The sequence below is a fragment of the Phoxinus phoxinus genome (genome assembly GCF_949152265.1).
Source record: "Phoxinus phoxinus genome assembly, chromosome: 4".
Classification (NCBI taxonomy): Eukaryota; Metazoa; Chordata; class Actinopteri; order Cypriniformes; family Leuciscidae; genus Phoxinus; species Phoxinus phoxinus.
The window spans coordinates 23,927,123-23,949,779 of NC_136879.1; the positions used below are offsets into that span (position 1 = coordinate 23,927,123).

The 22,657-nt window shown below is 39.9% G+C and overlaps 1 protein-coding gene across 1 annotated transcript; it reads right to left on the bottom strand.

Moving 5' to 3' along the window:
• Nucleotides 1-679: 679 nt before the first annotated feature.
• Nucleotides 680-19,502, bottom strand: LOC306997502 (uncharacterized protein; the record flags this gene model as incomplete). Its single annotated transcript, XM_079610805.1, has 10 exons — nt 680-1,679; nt 4,966-5,038; nt 5,202-5,294; nt 5,458-5,550; nt 7,138-7,265; nt 7,315-7,355; nt 7,601-7,684; nt 10,590-11,683; nt 11,907-11,910; nt 18,563-19,502. 10 exons carry the CDS (start codon nt 19,500-19,502, stop codon nt 681-683), a joined length of 3,549 nt encoding a protein of 1,182 aa, XP_079466931.1. The 3' UTR covers nt 680.
• Between the last annotated feature and the right edge of the window lie 3,155 nt (nt 19,503-22,657).

A 22,657-nucleotide genomic window follows, 5' to 3' on the forward strand; every position in this document is an offset into this window, starting at 1 on the left:
ATCGTTTGTACCTTCATCTGTGACTGGAGGCCACTGTCTAACATCATCAACCCAACAAGTCATTCTGCCTGGCTGTAGCTGTCATCGAGGGTGCGTTATCACGGAGGTTTGTTTACATACCGGTAACAGCTCAGTAATGGCGTCGCCACAAGATGGCAGCCTACACAGAACGCTCGTCGGATTCGTCTATATGCAAATGCTGGTACGTCACTTCGTACCGTGACGTCACTTCTTACCATGGATCCAGAACGAGCTGTATTTTGAGCTTGATTAAATAAATAATTTGTTTATAATGGGGAGGAAGTCTTAAACTATGAAACTTGCAGGACGTTTTAATGGTACAAAGACCTCTTATATACCAAAAGATCAAGGCAAATTTGGTTTCTCATGTCATGACCCCTTTAACATAAATGTCAATGTCTCAAATTAATTTCTAGAGCACAGTTTAAAATAACTGTAAGTTGACCAATGTGCTTTACATTGATACAAATATCTTATTAAAGAGGCGAACAAAGAGTATCTGTCAAATTAAATAGTATTTGTATTTATATTTGTAAGATTGGCCACCAGGCAATGGACGTGAAACCTCCAACACTATATTGGCCAGTGTTTCAGTTTCATTGTTGCTGTATCGGAATAATTATTTCTATGATATTATACAATACTGGACCAGATTCTTTTTACCCAAGATTGAACTTTCCATTGACTCCAACCTGTTTTATCTTAATTTTTTTTGTTATTGCCTCTTTGATCTCTTTAGTCTTGAAGCAATATATAAACGGGTTAATAACAGCAGGTATGAGACTATATATCATGGAGACCACAATGCGGATGTCAGTACTAAATTCATAGCCAGCAGCATTTGTAATATACACAAAAGTTCTGGGTAGATAATACAGACAAATGATCAGTAACTGTGGAGTGCACGTGGAAAGGGCTTTATAACGTCCTTCTGAATTTGAAATTCTCAACACAGTGATGATGATAGAGATGTAAGAAAATAAGATAAAACTGAAAGGACCCCACAGAACAAACATGGCAATGGCTACAGATGTGACTTTCATGGTAGTTACATCCCCACATGTCAGTTTGCTTAAAGCGACGTGATCACAGTAGCAATGGGGTATGACATTTGGCCCACAGAAATTCACACCGAGGAGCAGGAGAATGACTCCAACTAACTGCAGCATGTTTGCTATCCAAACACATGCACACATAATGGCAATAGTTGAATTTTTAATCAGGGTATGATATCTGAGAGGGTTGCAAATAGCTATGAATCGATCAAGAGCCATCAGTGCCATGAGAAATGAATTTGTAGCCCCAAGAAAATGGACAAAATACACCTGTGTCAAGCAGGCGTTGAATGATATGAGTTTGTCAAACATCCAGTACATTGCAATGACTCTTGGGTAGGTTGTCGTTCCAAGTGCAAGATCTGCCATTGCGAGGTTACAGAAGATTAGATATGTTGGTTTCTGAATGCTTTTCTCACACATCACAAAGACAATGATGAAAATATTCCCAGTAGCAAGAAGAAGGTATAAGATGAAAAACAAAGCTCCTACACATCCGTAATACACAGGAGGGAGGCCAGGAAAACCTCGTAGAACAAACTCAGTAATCATTGTTGTACTGTTTGTATTTTGGTTCGTTCCATCATTGCTGCCCGGCCCCATCTGGCGAAATAAAAAGTAAAATAGCACAATAAAAATATTTATACACAAACTCTTGCATGAGTACAATATGTATGCCTACATAAAGATAACATATTTGAAGAACTTTGCTCTATGATTGTAGCATAGACATTAATACTTTTAGCTTAGATCGGTAATCATTTTTTACAGTGCGGTATCTACAAACACAATATTTACAAATGAGTGAGGTGAGAAAGAGGGAATAGGGGAGGCAAAGAATAAGCCAAAACACAGGCTCATGGTCTTTTTCTAGATATAACATAAATATACTTACAGCACAGGTCAGAGTGTCCTCAGTTATGTTATGGGTACACGTTTGCTTTGGCTTTGGTTTCTAAATGCTCACACTTGAGATACACTTAAACTCTTTGACGTAATATATAACTCTCTCATGTAGAAAAGCACCCCCTGAGGGCCCTGTAGAACAGCAAATGTATTGTGTTATTGTTTAAAAATTACAGTAGGGGGTGGAAAGAGCAGTTTTGTTGTACATAAACCTATATTTATAATGTATTTATTTATATGTATTCACTGTCAAGTACATTATGTTGCCTACTAATGAAGTGCAGAGGTATAATATTATTTCCCACAGAAAATATTTTTCCCATTCAGAAAAGTTCTCTCTTTTCGCCCAGTCTGAGTTGTAGGTTGTAAATTGTTTTTTCTTTGACACTGGTGGCTCATCCGATTTTGTTATGTTGTCCGCCTGGTCCGTCTCTCCCCCCATTTCACACAATAGATGTAAATAGAACGTTTTTAAAAAGCTAGCTAGCAACTGAACTCACGCTGTTTCATCCTGGATGTGGTCTTATATTCAGATTTAAAAAAATTTTTTAATCCAGTTCCATCTGGTTGAAGATCAGATTCATCACGCCGGTGTGGAGACGGATTTGTTTAGGATCTGTACCCCTGGCTGTCATGTCGATGAGGCCTTCACAGGGGATAGTCTAGTGACACAATCTCTGCTGACACTTAAGGGCTGCGTTGTGGTTGTGTCTAGACGCAGGTCTTCCATCTGATATGGATACGGCCTGGATCCGGCTGACTACGATAAACCTCAGGATAAACAGAGAGACTAATTTTAGCGTAGATGCCATTCTTCTTAGGATGTAATGAGTACATCAGGTGTTATGAAAAGTGTTCCTAGTTCCAGCTGACCTCATTTATGCAGTCTAACAATAATTTTACATGATTTGAATTATGGAAATTGGTAATGTGTTATGTGTATGCCAGGTTAAAGAGATGATATTTCAGTCTAGATTTAAACTGACAAGAGTGAGTCTGCTTACCGAAACAATGTTAGGAAGACCGTTCCAGAATTTAGGTGCTAAATTGGAAAAGGATCTACGCGCCTACAGTTGATTTTGATATTTTAAAGGTTAAAGGGGTGGTTGAGTATGATTTCACTTTTCTAACTTTAGTTAGTGTGTAATATTGCTGTTTGAGCATAAACAACATCTGCAAAGTTACAATACTCAAAGTTCAAAGCAAAGGAAGATATTTGCTTTTAAATAAATCGTTTTTAAGGACTACAACAAACGGCTGGAAGGGACTACACGACATTCCTCACGGGTTAGTGACATCACCAACCTTAAAATTGACATAAACCTTATACACAACCCGGGAACAGCAGTCCATGTTGAGAAGAGGGAGAGTTGTAGTCCATCACATTTGTGAGTCAGCTCAAACGGTAGCATCTGTCTTTTCACATGCAATTGAAAGTCACTCTGTGTGCATCTCACAACAGTTCCTATACGAGCGATTTATAGATTATCATGACAGAATATGCTAATTGAAGATAGTTAACGCCACATCAGCTACATCAATTCCTCAACTAACCATTCAGAGACGTCCTGTTGCATTCTACATGTTGCCACTTCTTCTTGAGTCTCTCTATCATTGTCTGACTCCATTTAAACATAAAAGGCAGAACAGTTTCTGTCATTTTAGTGTCTGCATGAGGTTATCCAACCCGATCTCACGGCAATTCGTACGAATTTTACGAGGTGGCTAATTCGTACCAATTCATACGACCTCACTCGTACGAATTTGTACGTTTTTTGCTAAATCGTACATATTTTAAGAGTTGCCAAAATCGTATGAATTCATACGAATGACCTACCCCTGACCCCGCCCCTAAACCTACCCATCACGTGGGTTTAGACAAATCGTACAAATTCGTAATTTGCATTTAAAGGGCCAGACACAAAACGGTGCGTTTTTGCTGACCCTCAAAAAGTTTCAACTTTAACATGCTATGTACAAATATCTATGAGTTATTTTGAGCTAAAACTTCACACACACACTCTGGGGACATCAGAGATTTATTTTACATCTTGTGAAAAGGGCATTTTACCACCCCTTTAAAGAGACACTTCATCCATTTGCATTAAGCTTTGTGTCGTTAGAAACTCATATTTTTGAATGGTCATGCATTATTCCCTCATTTTCCCCTGAGAAGGGAGAAATAAGAATTTCAGTGTTGCAGTTCCTGCTTATAATGATGTAAAAATCTTAATTTTGCGTCATTCTATGCAGGAAGTCAAATGTCACCGGGTGACCAAGCCGGAACCAAAATTCAGCGCAGAGTTTCCCCGGGGGAGCACTTCCGGGGTAACACCAGGTTCCGGTTTAGCGTCATGGCCGACTGCAAGCGAAAACATGGAGAAAATTATTCACAGCTGAACAAAATTAGAGTTGATTACGGCGGCAAAGGAGAGCGTGTACGTTTGGAGAGGATAAAAGAGGAGCAGTTGAAAGAAGTGGGGTTGTGAAAAACAAACGGCGTGGTACGGATAGGGAAGGACTGGTCAAAAGTGAGCGGACGGGCGAGGGAGAAGATTGTCCCGGTGAGTGTGAAGATCGTCATTTATGAAGAGTTAAGGACCTAATTACAGATTTTTGTACAAACCTCGTGATTGAGTTATGGAGGAATTGTGACCTATTGGAAGAGCTGCACCTGTTTGCTGTTTCTCTCGTTGGTGAGGTTGAAGCTGGCGATGGGAAGACACGTTTGTTTTCTGGAATGATCCGGGTTGGATGAAGTGGAGGCCCAAACCCACTGTGAGGTATTTCTAGAATTGCAGTGCTTATAAGTTGAAGTGTTCACGTGTGCTTTGTGTATACACAATTGTGAAGAATATTGAATTCTGTTCACTCTAATTTCCTCCGGGATCATCCAGCCCGGGTGGGGTGGGGAAGCTTATCACCCGGTTGTGTTACAGGAACAGAGAAAGCCAGTCACTCACGCCGCCTTGAGTTCACTGACCTCGAAGACCGTTACTTCCTGAGCTCCCTGGTAGTTCCAGAGACCCTCCATCTCGGGTACTCCAGCTCTACTGCTGTGTTACAGGAACAGAGACAGCCAGTCACTCACGCCGCCTTGAGTTTGCTGACCTCGAAGGCCGTTACTTCCTGAGCTTCCTGGTAGTTCCAGAGACCCTCCATCTCGGGTACTTCAGCTCTACTGCCGTGTTACAGGAACAGAGACAGCCAGTCACTCACGCCGCCTTGAGTTCGCCGACCTCAAAGACCGTTACTTCCTGAGCTCTCTGGTGGTTCCAAAGACCCTCCATCTCGGGTACTCCAGCTCTACTGCTGTGTTACAGGAACAGAGACAGCCAGTCACTCACGCCGCCTTGAGTTTGCTGACCTCGAAGACCGTTACTTCCTGAGTTTCCTGGTAGTTCCAGAGACCCTCCATCTCGGGTACTTCAGCTCTACTGCCGTGTTACAGGAACAGAGACAGCCAGTCACTCACGCCGCCTTGAGTTCGCCGACCTCAAAGACCGTTACTTCCTGAGCTCTCTGGTGGTTCCAAAGACCCTCCATCTCGGGTAATTCAGCTCTACTGCTGTGTTACAGGAACAGAGACAGCCAGTCACTCACGCCGCCTTGGATTCACTGACCTCGAAGACCGTTACGTCCTGAGCTCCCTGGTAGTTCCAAAGACCCTCCATCTACTTCAGCTCTACTGCCGTGTTAAAGGAACAGAGAAAGCCAGTCACTTACTTGAAGGTCCCCTTGCCTGAGTCCCTGAGTTCCATTGCTGTCTGGAAGAAGTAGAGAACTTCAGTCCTCACGTCGTATGGAGTTATTCTCCTGGAGATCCTCGTAGTCGTCTGAGCTCCACCGTTGCCCTAAGGCAGGGGTCGGCAACCCGCGGCTCTAGAGCCGCATGCGGCTCTTAAGCACCGCCCTAGTGGCTCCCTGGAGCTTTTAAAAAAAATATGTAAATGGACATTTATTTTTTAACCCTTTCGCACGTAGCCTACGTACACCGGTGTGATCAGTTTTGGCTGGTCCCTGGAGTGTACAATCACATCGGTGTGATTAGAACGCTCAGTGCATCACGTGATCAACTGCTAAATTCAAACGTGCTTTGGCGCGTTGGCTGGCACCGAGCCAGAGACGGACGCGCTCAGTGCTTGTCATATATCACAACTATTCAGTGTTTTCAACCACATAATGGTTATTTTAGGTTTAAGACATTTAAGAATCACATAAGTAATAAAAAAACAATGAATTTGATGTTGTAAAATATACACTGATGTCTATGGAAGCGGAAATAATAATCCTTTATAATATAAAAAGACGACACGTTTTATTCATATCAGATAACTTTACACATTGTGTAAGTAGCTTTACATTTGACCCTATTCTTCTCCCAGTTCACCAGCCACTTACTTTCATGTATTTCGGGAGAAGTGGATGAATTGACGTGTTGTAAATCCAACAGATAAGTTACAGCTCAACTAACGCGATCGTTATAAAGATGTTTATACAACAAAACACATCCACATGCACATATTTGACAATCGGAATATCAGTGTTTCATACTATAGATAATAAATGTGTGAATATTTTTAATAAAAAAGGAAAAATTACATGAAAGCAGATCATCATTCACTCAGCGCTGTGTTGTGATTGCGCTGTGTCACGTGACAAGCAATGACGCGTAACCATGGAAACAAAAAAAGTAACAGATTCGGAACAAAGGTCGCCTTGCTCATTACCGGAATGTATTTGTAGCATACTTATCATTTTGATACTAGGGGGCTAATAAAGCTAATATAGACACTAACAGCACGTGTTGACTTCATTATAAGGCTTATATAAGGCTTTTAGTTTTTTGCGGCTCCAGACAGATTTTATTTTTTATTTTTTTTTGGTCCAATATGGCTCTTTCAACATTTTGGGTTGCCGACCCCTGCCCTAAGGAAACAAAGGAAGCCTGTTACTTATGCTTCTCTGAGTCATTTACTTGAAGGTCCCCTTGCCTGAGCCCCAGAGTCCCATTGCCGTCTGGAAGAAGTAAACAACATCAGTCCTCGCGTCGTATGGAGTTATTCTCCTGGAGATCCTCGTAGTCGTCTGAGCTCCACCGTTGCCCTAAGGAAACAAAGGAAGCCTGTTACTTATGCTGCTCTGAGTCACTTACTTGAAGGTCCCCTTGCCTGAGCCCCAGAGTCCCATTGCCATGTGGAAGAAGTAGAGAACGTCAGTCCTCACGTCGTATGGAGTTATTCTCCTGGAGATCCTCGTAGTCGTCTGAGCTCCACCGTTGCCCTAAGGAAACAAAGGAAGCCTGTTACTTATGCTGCTCTGAGTCACTTACTTGAAGGTCTCCTTGCCTGAGTCCCTGAGTTCCATTGGCGCCTGAAAGAAGTAGAGAACGTCAGTCCTCACGTCTTATGGAGTTATTCTCCTGGAGATCCTTGTAGTCGTCTGAGCTCTACCGTTGCCCTAAGGATACAGAGGAAGTCACCCGTTCGAGGGCCCGTGGGCGTCGAGTAACTGGAGTCCCACGGTTGAGTGGAAGAGTGGAACAAATTTTAGCCTCCGGGCTAATGTTCTTTTAAAAGACGTTTTAAGATTTAATAAAGACCAATTACTTACTTTACCTTGTGTCCGGCCTTGTGGTGTTCCGTGGTGTAGCTCCTCAGAGTGGTAGTTGGTACGGGTGGTGGTTCCTCCCCACCCCCGGCCTGTGACACAAATATCTTTGTAGAGGGGTTGAGACTACAAACACTCATTTCTCATTTATCCAGGGGGAGGGACCCGCTCACGCTACAGACCTTTTACAGATCAGTGGGTGGGACTTCACTTTCTGAAACTAAAAGCAATATCCTCCATCTTGTTTGGAAGCTAAGCTAACAGGCGCTGTGGAGCCAGATGTGAAGTTACGACAATGGTGGAAGGTAATTTACTCAATATGATATGGAAGAAGAGGATTTCGAAAGTTTGTGGCTACTTTTAGAGTCTGTCTGCTGCAAAGAATTTCAACGATGCTAATTTCTCCTGGACGAAATCTCTGAATCAGACGAGGACACGGACGTTTGTGTTGTGAACCATCATAGTTCCGCACCGCATCTGTTCTGACTGAACATCCCGGTACCGTGCAATAATTCACCATTTCGAAAGAAATACAAATGAGTAATTCACTAATGAGTTCGCCAACTCATTTTAATGTTTGTGTGAAATTAATTTCAAGCTCTGGTGGTTAGCTAGGTTTGTAGACAGAAGAGTGATTTCTCTGATAGGCGGATACCTCATACGCGCTGTTCTGGATTAGTGGGAGTGGCTTGCGGAGCTTTGCAATGTGGTGCATTGTGGGAGTTGTTGTCTTTCATACGAACACGCCCTAAAGTTACTTTCTGTCTTTTCTCGGTCAAAAAGGCACCAAATTTGAAAATTATTTAACATTTCGACTACATATATGACCCCCTTTCAATAAAGATTAATGTTCCCACGGGTGAAATGCTCCTTTAAGAGCTCGCTCAAGTACTGGGTACGAGTTGTCGAGTATGTTTTGGACCAGCTGGAGTTTGTTTATTAAGCATGAAGGGGAGCGACCCAGTAGAGCATTACAATAATCTAGCCTTATATATATATAATCGATTGGACAGCACTAATACAATGATACATTTTACTCAGATTTGATTCATACAAAAAATTTAAAAACATGGATACCAAGCACCCCATGCTTCCTATGAACCATTAATACATAGTTAAAGGCACACCGTGGACTTTGTGACCTAAAGAGTTGATGCATACGAGTTATTTAAAATGATTCCTCAGGCCAATATACAGTGTTTGACACTATTAATGTTCCGAGCGGGGCTGCCCTCTTGAAATACCAGCCCGATCTCACGGCAATTCGTACGAATTTTACGAGGTGGCTAATTCGTACCAATTCATACGACCTCACTCGTACGAATGTGTAAGTTTTTGCTAAATCGTACATATTTTACGAGTTGCCAAAATCGTATGAATTCATACGAATGACCTACCCCTGACCCCGCCCCTAAACCTACCCATCACGTGGGTTTAGACAAGTACGAGTGAGGTCATACAAATTCGTACGAATTAGCCACCTTTTAATCACTCGTACAAATTCGTACGAATTGGTCGTGAGAGCGTTGGAAATACCGCCTATGTAAGTTTGGAGAAGACGGACCGTCGTTGGACAGGTCATGTGACCTGGAGAACGTATCGCTTTACGGCCGTCCATTTATTAAGTGGATGTCTTCTAGACTTTTGCGACAGTGCTGTGGCGCTTGTGGCCTCTAGGGACGCTAGACGTGACAGTTACAGGTCTAGCGCCCCTAGCGTCCGCAAAAGTTCTGCGTTGTGGCTTTAATAAAAAGAACAAAAACAGTGATTACAACATGATACTCAAACATGTGGGCTACAGACATTATGTAAAATTATGCAATGGAATGAGTTTTGACAAAAAGTCCTCTTAGCATCATTTTGGGATAATCTGATGCATTTTGATATTTAAAGATAGTCTCTGTGGGTTTTAGAGAGGATTTCAATCCTGTGTCCAACAGGTCACCAAGAAGACTCATATAGAAGGTTTGTTTTAGGTCTTTGTCTTGGGAATTACCCCACCTTTGGGTCTTAACTCATTATTTTCTCCATGATAGCCAAGATATTCCCTCTTCGGTCCCATTTGTCTTGGTTTAACTGCTTAACAGTTGACAAAATTCTTACTTTATTTTGGACCATCTCTTACAAGCGTGGAATGTATTTGCATTACTTAGCTGTGGAGTTTTTAGACTGGCTGATGCCAAAATTACAGGATATTATTTTGTGGTCCTGAGTTTCATCTCTTTTGGTCAGTTTGAACAGGTCATCTCTGTCTGATTCGCTCTCATACCTACAATTGAGCCTCTTAAAAGGTGGTGTGAAAAGTTCAAATAATTCCCTTGTTTGTTATGTGGATAGCAGAAGAACCCAAGCGCAGACAGTATGCAAACACACAAGGTTTATTTATAACAGAAAACAGGGGAAAACAAAGCCCACGAGGGGGCAAAACAGGACTGGAGGGCAAAAACAAAGACAAACTACACTAAGACTTGACTGATAACTAGACTAACAAACAGCAACACAAACTCACAATTCTCATTAAACAGGATACAGACAAAGTACTCACAGGACTATCACAGAGATGAACACGCAATGATTGACAATGAACCGACACAGGACAGCAAACACAAGGGGATGATAAAGGGAGACACTAATGACAAGAACAGGTGAAGCTGACTAGATAATAATGAAGGCTAACGAGGAGAACAAGGGGGCGGGGTAAAGTGACGAGACAACGCAAGCACACAGCCCAAACACAAGGCCATGTGCTTGCACACAAAACATGGGTCTGTCATGATCCTGCCTCAAGACAAGAGAAAAATCAAGGACACGAGGGCAGAATCATGACAGAACCCCCACCTTAAGGAGCGGCTACTAGACGCTCCTCAAGGGGACATCAAACACGGGACATGACAGACTGAGACATTGACACAAACCAACAAAACATGACGAACAACAGCAAAGGCATACATGAATAAACAACAACAGGGTTGGGATGACATATTAAAAATAACATACAAGGAAGGGGAGGCGGAGGAAACACAGGGTTCATGGAGGATGGTCCAGGGTGGATGGGGGGACTGGGGGTCTTTGGAATACGGGCAGAGGGCTTAGGGCGAGGAATCCGGGAAGACTTGGATGGGGAAACAGTCCGGGGCTTAGAGGTAACAGGGATGGCCGGGGAAACGCACAGGGGAACTGCAGAGGTGGGCGCAGCAACAGACACCGACACAGAGGAAACAGAAGACGGAGAAACAGGAATCCTGACCGGGGGAACAGCAGGGAATGGAACAGGGCACATGACAGGGGGTGTAGAAGGTGACTGTGGAGCGGGAGCCGGAACTGGGTTCTCAGAAGCAGCTTCAGAACCAGTGCTGCCCAAAGCAAACTCAGAACAAATGCTCCTAATATCAAAGTCTGAATCTGCAATGTCCGCAGCAGACTCTGGAACCGAGCTGACGGAAACAGATTCAGAAACATTGTTGTCAGTAACAGGCTCGGGAACCGCGCTGGCAGAGACTGGCTCGGGAACCGCGCTGGCTGTAGCAGCGCCCTCAGCAGCTGGTCCAGGAACCGTCGCGGGCTCAGGGGAAGGAAGAGACGGAGAACGGGAAGCCCCCTTCTTTCTCCTCTTTCTCCTGGGGCGGGAAGCAGAGGCCATGACCGGATCAGTGACCAGTTGGGGAAGCACTGCAGGAACCGTGACAGGCGGAGGGGCTTTCTCTGGCTGGGTCGACTCTGTCGCTGAGGACTCAGAAGGAGACTCCCACGAGGCCCGTCTACCTCGTTTCCCACGTAGCCCGAAGGAAGCGGATGGAGTCTCAGGAGTCGAGTGAGCTTGGTCCCCAAGCGTAGCAACTGCAAGAACGCGACCCTCCGGGATCGCAGGCAGACAGGCAGAGGGTGGAGATCCCGAGGAAGAAGTCTGTGGATCCTCCTGGGAGAAATGATCCCAGAGTCGGGCATAATTCTTCAGGATCCACTCACCCTCGGACGGGACCGGACAGTTGACCCTCTCTCTGTCGGTGGGAGCCGACAACCACCATTGTTCCCGTTGTAACTGGAGCCGGGAGGACATACTGTCTGCTGGGTTCCTTCTTGGTCGGTTCATTCTGTTATGTGGATAGCAGAAGAACCCAAGCGCAGACAGTATGCAAACACACAAGGTTTATTTATAACAGAAAACAGGGGAAAACAAAGCCCACGAGGGGGCAAAACAGGACTGGAGGGCAAAAACAAAGACAAACTACACTAAGACTTGACTGATAACTAGACTAACAAACAGCAACACAAACTCACAATTCTCATTAAACAGGATACAGACAAAGTACTCACAGGACTATCACAGAGATGAACACGCAATGATTGACAATGAACCGACACAGGACAGCAAACACAAGGGGATGATAAAGGGAGACACTAATGACAAGAACAGGTGAAGCTGACTAGATAATAATGAAGGCTAACGAGGAGAACAAGGGGGCGGGGTAAAGTGACGAGACAACGCAAGCACACAGCCCAAACACAAGGCCATGTGCTTGCACACAAAACATGGGTCTGTCATGATCCTGCCTCAAGACAAGAGAAAAATCAAGGACACGAGGGCAGAATCATGACATTGTTCAAAACCTTGTTTTGTTCCGAATAAATCAGCATTTTTGAATTACTTGACTGAATGAATTGTCTGCTAACTCACTCATAAAGACAGTCCCTTGCAGCCAGCTACTGGCGCAACAATGTAACCAGCAATAAAGTCGCTGAAAAATTCTTACTATCATTTCTCAATACCAGGTACACCAATACTATTTAATTTTGAACAATTGAACAATAATATTTAATTAACAATAATATCCATGATGCAAGCATAAGAAGTTTGTACAATAAAATACACAAACAATCAAATGTACAAAGGCATTATGCTCTAGTACAGCATTAAAGTTGAATACAAATATAAAGTTGTTAAACTTAACTTTGCCCTGAGACAGGGACAATTTGCCCAGAAACAAATAATAGATTCATGAGATTAGAGACTGACTGTTAGATATACCCAAAAATGAATTAGCTCTTGCTGAGATAAGGCTGTTACTGGTGGGGTGAGTGCTAATTGTCCAAAGTAAAGTACATGTATAATAACGTAAAAATATATGAGACTGAATTGATCATTGTTCATTCTCACTGTCTGCCAGGGAAAGTTCAGTGGAGAAGGATTTGACATTTCTCTCACTCCTCCACTTTCACCTCCATTTCGTTGTCACGCGCTGGCTAGAGATGATAATCCAGATTCACAAGGTTTGACACAGAATAATGATGAAATCACATTTAATAAACACAAAGAACATTAGCGAGAAACACCAGCATGAAAAGTTAACATAAGACAAAGAAAATATATGAGGGTATAAATCCACAGAATGATGAGTAACAGGTAATACACTAATCAATTAAAGGGCACCTATTATGACATTTAAAATGTTCCTAATGTTGTTTTGGGAGTCCCCAACAACAGTTTTACATGCATGCAATGACAAAAAACACTTTAGTTGTCGTATAATATGCATTTATTTTTACCTGATTTGCTCACCGACTCCCAAATGAATCGTTCAACGACTCATTTTCCAAACCCCTCCTTTGCGCGACGCTAATCTGCGTTGATTGGTCAGATGACCCAGCAGTGTTTACAGAGATAATACTTATTATTAACACGGAGTACAATGATGCTTTTATCAATTAAATCGTGTTATAATAATGATTATAGTCCACTGCTTTGTAGTTTGTAGTAAAAAACTAAAAATAAGATAAAGAATTTAATGTTATGTTAGCGAGCATAGGCCAGAGTTCATATTGTAAAAGCACAATCAGTCTTTGTTTGCGTTAGCCCGATGCATATAAACAACGTTTTTACAAAAAAAAAAAAAAAAAAATGCTGTTATGTTACTACGAGGTATTACTCTATCATATAAGACAACTCCGAAAACAACGACAAACACTTCACATATCTCAATACAATTGTCATTAAAGACCTAGAAGCTAAACGGTGCTTACACAACAAACAAAATAATTATAAAGCATGCTACATAAAAGCAACAATTATTAATAACACTTACAGGTTGTGATACGGAGGAGGAAGCTGATGCAAATACACTTGGAACTGAACCTTCCTTCAATATCAGAATATCGCGAATCCAAGTTTGATTGCATTTAAGTTAAGCAATCGTCTTCAAAATCCAAAATGGCGCGAACAAAGCACAAGCTCGGACTATACTTCTGTGGTATAGTTGTATATATGAATTGTAGCCACTTAGTCTTCAAATGCTGACTTCACTTGAGTCGCACTTCAGAACACAGCGTCTCGTCGCCATGATGTTTTCCCTGCTGGCCTTGGAGCGCAATAAGTGGGCGTATCGTATTCAAATAACTTGACAAGTTGACGTCATCTAGTCAGAGAAAAAGCTTCGGTCTTCTAACGATTCATAAAAATGACTCAGAGTCGACTCTTACTTTTGAAAGACAATAACTTTATATACGGTGCACTTTCATATTTCAAACTTTGCAGGATGTTTTTGTTCACTTAGATCTATGTTACACACTACATGAAAGGTAAATTTCAAAATTCCATAATAGGTGCCCTTTAAACAATTAATAACTATGATAACCACGAAAACAGGAACTAAACACACATGAACTGAATGCAGGCAATGTCAAAATAAGAGTTCATGAACAAAGACACAGAGGAACTGTAACACTCGTTTACAAATTTTAGGACTTTCTGTATTGTCTGAATCAGAATCAATAAGAGGAAATTATGGTAAATAAGTTATCTTATGTTTAATAAAATCATCTTATCATCCTACTGTTTTCATTCAACCTACTGAACCTATTAGAGTACATTTGATGTGTCTCTGTTAAATCGATATATACATGTCACATAACAGAATAATGTTAGAGAATCAGTAGGCCCACACTATTTTTATGCATATCACAAGGCAGAATTAGAAATCCTATCGGTTATTGCTATTTTTAATATTGGCTGTTATATAATTCAATTTCCATATTTTCACCCTCATCTATGAGTAAAATGACTTTCTCTTTTACTAAATTGTACTGTACTGTACCAAACCATACAATTAAATTCCAAATGGTTTGGAATATCTTAATCAGAACAGGTGAACACATAAAAAAACAGTACAGTCTATTAAATGAACATTTGCTAAACCTTATATGCAAAAAAGAAAATAGTTTGATGTGTTGTGATGCTCATTTAGAGGGCAATAAAATATACTTATTGAAAAAAATCAGTTTATACATCAGGAAAACTAAAATTACATTTAGCATATTTTATTAAATAAAATTATTTCACAAATATGTAATTGATTCTGATTGAAAGGGCTAGTGCACAGCCAAAATAACAGTATTACTGTAATAAAGCATTTTCAATCATTTTAAAAAAAAAATCATAAGTTGTTCTCTATGCTCACTTTCATATCTCTAATTCTTTTCCTTAATGCATCTTTGATATCCTTGGTTCTGAAGCAGTATATCATGGGATTGACAACAGGTGGGAGCAGACTGTACCACATTACTATCATAACCCGGATGCCAGGTGAGATTCCATTTGTCACATCATACACATAAACAACACATCTGGGCACATAGTACAGACAAATGATAGTAAGCTGAGGAGTGCAAGTTGAGAATGTTTTATATCGGGCCTGAATGTCTGAGATTTTGAAAACAGATCTAATGATGGCAATAAAAGAGAATATAATAAAAATTAAAGGGCCCAAAAGAACAAACATAGCAAGTGAAAATGAAAGAAACTTTTTCTGCCTTACATCTCCACAAGACAGATTAATAATTGAATTTTGGTCACAGTAATTGTGGGTTATTATATTAGAAGAGCAGTAGGGTTCATTGAAGGCATTAAAAACAAGGATTGACATCCACGATATAACGATTGCCCAAATCACAGCACATGCCATAAAAATGGTTTTGTTTGTAATAAGGACACAGTATCTCAGTGGGTTACACACTGCAACAAATCGATCAATGGCCATTAATAGCATTAGGAAAGAGTTAATACTCCCTAAGTAATGAACAAAAAACATCTGCACAAAGCAACTATAAAATGATATAGTGTTGATATTGAATAGATATTTTGCAATGGCTTTAGGCAGCGTGACAGTTCCAAAAGCAAGATCACAAACAGCAAGATTACAGAAGATTAAATAGGTGGGTTTCTGAAGGCTTCTCTCATAAGAAATAAAATAAATAATAAAGATATTTCCTCCTGCCAGTGTCAAGTAGACAAAGAACAAAAGGGTTCCCACAGCTCCATAATACTGTGGATGGAGTCCTGGAAATCCCAGCAGGTAGAATTCCGTAAAGACAGTGACATTTGTGTAGATCATGACTCTATACGGCTTCACAATTACCTCATACAGCAAAAATGTAAAAAAGCATTGACTTTTACAAAAGCATTTTACTGTCAAGGCAAAATAAAGCAATATACAAACATTTTTAACAATTACTGACTTTATAAAGTACAGATTATATTGATAAGATATAGTTCACATACAGTACATCTGTGGAAACTACTTAGATGTGAATAGCATAATCTATTAAATTTGCATTAAGTTGACTTTGATTGACTTTGACCACCAAACTGGAGAAGTTTCACTGAATCACCAATTGTATTAATGCACAAACAAAAAAATAATCTGTCATGTGTATATGCCATAGGTATGACATAAATAAAAATGTCTTTCTCGCTGTGCATCCATCTGACAACGACAAAGACACTCTTTATCATCACTCTCCAAAACCAAAGACACCTCCCCACAGGATGACGTGTTGTTTGGAGTTTCAGTCTCATTTCCGCATGGTTTTCTTTTCTTCATGGAAACAGTTTGATTCTTTGACAACACTAACATGCTTGAGTCTTGCTGTAGTTTGAAATAAACCCTCATAATCCCTTAAATGGCATGCTATATTGAGTGACCACAATTGTTGAGTCTACAGTAAGAGCTATAAAGTAGCATAGCTGAGATACACATTTTTTGGAATTTTTTTTAGTTGAGACTAGTTTAAAATAAAATTACTTTACATTTAACAACTTAATTGTAATTATTAGTTTTAATGAGTGCATTAGTAATTCATTGATATTATTCTATGGTTCTCCATTATCCAAAAAGTATCACCAGGAAATAAAAATAATAATAAAAGCAACGACAATGTACATGCACTATATTACTATTACACTTTTATAATCAGCATGCATTATCTAATATATTTGAACTAATTGAATATTGTTTGTTTCACAGCTTGCCATATTTTAATCAGGTTCACACCTTTTAACTGAGCAAATTTAATTGTCACAGAAAACAGATTTTTATACATTTTCTAATCAGCATCTTGATATGCCACACCTGTGAGGTGGATGGGTTATCTCGGCAAAGGAGAAGTGCTCACAAACACAGATTTAGACAGATTTATGAACAACATTTGAGAGAAAGAGGCCTTTTGCGTTTATAATTTTGTTCAGTATAAAATAGTAGAATACATAAAAGATGTAAATGTTTTGTAAATATTTCTTTCTTTGTTTTTGTTTTTTTATATCACAGACAATCATCTGACATTGAACTGGATGAAGACTAGGAGTTAGTCAGCAGAAAGCCATATACTGAGGGACATGATGACAGCACCTCATCAAGAGAGGAGCCTCATCCATCACCTTCCCAGAGAGGTTCAATAACCAAAGAAAAATATAATCATAACATTTGTAAATATTTTGATATAGCCTATAAACATATATATAGTGTATAATAGATTAATATAGAGTCAATCAGTGTGTGGCACTGCTCAGGTGTTATGAGAGCCCAGGTTGCTCTGATAGTGGCCTTCAGCTCTTCTGCATTGGGTCTGGTGAATCACATCTTCCTCTTCACAATACCCCATAGATTTTCTATAGGGTTAAGGTCAGGCGAGTTTGCTGGCCAATTAAGAACAGGGATACCATGGTCCTTAAACCAGGTACTGGTAGCTTTGGCAATGTGTGCAGGTGCCAAGTCCTGTTGGAAAATGAAATCTCCATAAAGTTGGTCAGAAGCAGGAAGCATGAAGTGCTCTAAAACTTCCTGGTAGACGGGTGCGTTGACCTTGGACCTTAGAAAACATAGTGGACCAACACCAGCTGATGACATGGCTCCCCAAACCATCACTGACTGTGGAAACTGATGCAAAATTTGCTCTCATCAGAAAAGAGGACTTCGGTCCACTGTGTTTTATTAAATCCAGAGTCAACGCAGCCGTCTACCAGGACATTTTCAGAGCACTTCATGCTTCCTTCATTTTCCAGCAGGATTTGCACCTGCCCACACTGCCAAAAGAACCAAAACCTGGTTCAACGACCATGGCATTACTGTGTGATTTCATGTAATATTCTAATTTTCTGGGATTTTGATTTTGTGGGTTTCATAAGCTGTAAGCCATAATCATCAACATTATACCAAATAAAGGCTTGAAATATCTCACTTTGCATATAATGAGTCTATATAATATATTAGTTTCACCTGTTAAGTTGAATTCTTGAAATAAATCCACTTTTTGATGATATTCTAATTATATGACCAGCACCTGTATCTGGTGCGTATGCGGAAATTCCACCCTGCAAATGTTAATTTATGAGACTCTTTACTAAGGTGTATAAACATTATATAAATACACATTTGCATCTAGCTTCTGCAACATTTTGGTTACCATCAGATAGTTGATGGTAGCCATTGACTTGCATTTTTTTTTTTTACTATGGAATTCAATGGCTACCATCAACTGTTACCAGCATTCTTCAAAATATCTTATTTTGTGTTCAACAGAAGAAAGAAACTCATACAGGTTTAGAACAACTTGAGGCTGAGTAAATGATGACAAAATTTTCATTTTTGGGTGAACTATCCTTTTAAATATAAATATAGCAGATCAGAAACGTAAAGAAATACCAATTTGCCTCTTTTGAAATTGTCTTCTTAAAATCCTTTTTACCTCTTCCGTTCTTAAACAATAAATGAGAGGGTTGATCATGGGTGGTAACAGACTATACATCATAATAATGACTAATCGCAAATCAGTACTGAACTTTATGCCGATGTTGCCAGACAAATAAATGAAACACCTGGGTAGAAAATAGAGAGCAATTATGATGAGCTGCGGACTGCAGGTGGAGAAAGTCTTCATTCTTCCTCGAGTGCTTGAAATTCGTATAACTGCCACAAAGATGGAAAAGTATGAGAAAATAATAACAGCAAGGGACCCTATCAATGTTACAAGGGCACTGATGAGGGCTGGAACACTATACAGTGCTCTGTCTGTGCATGCCAGTGTTGTAATGGAAACATGATCACAGTAACAGTGCATAATGGTGTTTTCTGCACAATAAGGAATAGGGTATGCTCGAATGACTATCATTAAGGGTGCTACTAAACTCAAAACCCAAGAGCAAATGATCAAAATGAGTACATTTCTGTTTGTCACAATACTATGATATTGAAGTGGGTAACATATTGCTACATAGCGATCTATAGCCATTACTGCTAGAATTAATGAACAGACACCACCTAAATAATGCACAAAAAACATCTGAATAAAGCAACCCAAGAATGAAATGGTTCCATCTTGGAACCAATACCTGCTAATTATCTTTGGTAATGTTGCGGTGCTGAACAGTACATCACACACAACAAGATTTATAATGCAATAATATACAGGCTTCTGAAGGCTCTTAGTCATTACAAACAATGTAAAAAATATGGCATTTCCCACCAAAGTAAACACATAAACAAAAAACAGAAGTGCTGATACAAGGCCATAGTAATGAGGCTGAAGTCCAGGAAAGCCGACTATGACAAATTCTTTTACAAAGCTGATGTTTCCCACTGACATGATGAATATTAGTCCTTAGATAAATCTCTTTGTGTGCCTGTTCATCTTCTGTATGAAGAAAATGTTGCATTTAATATTAGTACAATATTTACAACTTTACAAATACACTTTTAAAATGAAACAGTATTTTGATGTTACACTCCAATTCTACTACTAAAATACACTATAACGGTAATAATAGCTGGATAATTTTACAAATAATAATAAAGAATAAAGAGAAACAACCCGCCACACCTGTTTCACAGGCTACTGTTAAAGTGCATTCTGCTCCTTACACTAAGATGTGCTTGTCACAGTTTGTTTATATCAGACATGTAAATTATGAAGACTATGGGCAGAAACGCAGATGACGCAATTGCTCCAGGGACAGTGACAAAATAACCTTGAAGTTCTTAGCCTGTAATCGAATTCTTTGCTGAATTAATATTACAATAAATTATTCTGTTCGTCCAGCGAACACTCAGTATTGATCGTCTATCAACTCTCAATAAGGATATTTTACGTGGTCACATAATCACATCATTAAAGTTGATTTACAAACAGTGACCAGAATCTAAACAAACGCATACACACATTCACGCATACATGGGTAAAATGGAAAGCGAAAGTGACTGAATGAAACCCAAAAAGAGACAGGGGAATCTAGGGCTGCACGATTATGGCCAAAATGATAATCACGATTATTTTGATCAATATTGAGATTACGATTAATTATCACGATTATTTGTTGATTTGAACCAAAACAAATTTTATTGTCACATAGGCTAATTACAGTGCTATGCATAAGTTTAGACACCCATGCTAAAGTTGACTAAAAAGAGGAATAAAAAATCATCTTTTGGAAATTGAACTTAATGCCTTAATTTAAAAAAATAGGAAAAATCCAACCTTTAAGGACACCAATTTTCTTTGTGAAGGAATAATGTATCGTAAATAAATAAATGTTCTTCCTTAAAATACAGGGTGCATAAGTTTGGACACCCCTATGTTAAATTCCCATAGAGGCAGGCAGATTTTTATTTTTAAAGGCCAGTTACTATATGGATCCAGGATACTCTGCATCCTGATAAAGTTCCCTTGGCCTTTGGAATTAAAATAGCCCCACATCATCACATACCCTTCACCATACCTAGAGATTGGCATGGTTTTATTTCAGTTAGCCTAACAGCTGGTTTGATTTACATTGAGAGATGCTCTTATGGAAAGTACTCCATGCCAATCTCCAGGTATGGTGAAGGCTATGTGATGATGTGGGGATATTTTAATTCCAAAGGCCAAGGGAACTTTATCAGGATGCAGAGTATCCTGGATCCATATAGTAACTGGCCTTTAAAAATAAAAATCTGCCTGCCTCTATGGGAATTTAACACAGGGGTGTCCAAACTTATGCACCCTGTATTTTAAGGAAGAACATTTATTTATTTACGATACATTATTCATTCACAAAGAAAATTGGTGTCCTTAAAGGTTGGATTTTTCCTATTTTTTTAAATTAAGGCATTAAGTTCAATTTCCAAAAGATGATTTTTTTATTTCTCTTTTTAGTCAACTTTAGCATGGGTGTCTAAACTTATGCATAGCACTGTATAACTGCTTTCACATCCATATTGTGCTACATTTCCTGCTAATGTAAAAATATGTGCATCAAAATAAAATAGGTCCTCTTATTCACCAAAATTTAGAGAATAAATCAAAATAAATCATTTATTATTATTTTATATTGTATTTATATTTTATACACATTGTATTTATAATTAATATTAGGATAGACTAGATATTATCTTCTGTTATAATTATTATTACCTATGGCTTGGTTAAATTCGAATGTAGTCTTGATAACAGACCGCTGCTAAGAATAACCAGAGAATGTCTATTATGGGGAGAACTGCCACTCTCAGTAAACTTCCGGCTTCTGAACTGGTTGCAGTTCCACTCTGGTTCCATATGAGGGCGCTCACAGGACGAGTGCAGAATGAATGGAGGTCTATGGAGCTATACCCCTCAAAATCCACTTTTCTCAGGATATCATTTTTTGTCTAGTAATTTGAATGTTGTATTTGAAAGGAGATGCAAAGAAATTACATTGCTGGGTGTCACTTATTTGCTTTAAAAAGTATTTTAAAATGTCAATGACGTCATACACATCGTACGACCAGAGATACTGCTTTACGGCAATCCTTCTGCACTTTCTTTTCTCTCGAGGCATCGACAACACAGCTGACACAGGTAAATACACGTGCTAAGAATTTTTGCTAGGAGACATTCTGGTCCCGCTTCGAAAGTGACGATGCCATCAAGCGGTATCTCTGGTCGTAATCAGTCCTTCACTGACCAATCAGCGTTCATTAGCAGAATGCTAGCGTGTTATGGGCAACAACAACTCCACCTGTAAGAAATCAAAAGGACATAAGTACTCGTTCATTCAACTTTCGAGGAAGTTAAAATAGTAGTCACTTGAGGCCCTTCCAGCTGCGCACCAGGGGAAAGGTCCCGTGGTCGTACTGGATGTCTTTTCACACAAACAGCAATCAGGAGAAGGAAGAGAGGGAGGGTCACTGGGACTGTGGCCTTTTACTTCGGTGGAGGTCACTCATCCAGGGGGTCAGTGAGCCAATGGAAACCTAAACTTTCGGAGGGAACATTCATGAACCTTTGGGCCTGTTTATCCCAAGTATTTAGATGCATTTTGGTCAATTGGATCACAAGTAAATGAGGCATACCCATTTTTTTATTCGTCACTTCTTTCCTGATTTTTTCGAGGGGATGGTCTATGGGTGGATAAATGTATGTTTTTTTTCCAGATCTTGACATGATTCTGCCCTCGTGTCCTTGATTTTTCTCTAGTCTTGAGGCAGGATCATGACAGACCCATGTTTTGTGTGCAAGCACATGGCCTGTTTGGGCCATGTGCTTGTGTTGTCTCGTTACGTAACCCCGCCCCCTTGTTATCCTCGTCTTGTGATTATTGTCTAGTCAGTTTCACCTGTCTTCGTCATTAGTGTTCCATATATAATCCCCATGTGTTTGCTGTCCTGTGCCGGTTCATTGTTTGATGTGTCACATTTTGTGAATGTCTACCCGTGAGTGCCTTGTCTGAGAAGAACGTCTTGATCGTGTATTTGGTGTTTGTTAATAGTCTAGTTTTTGTCACGTGT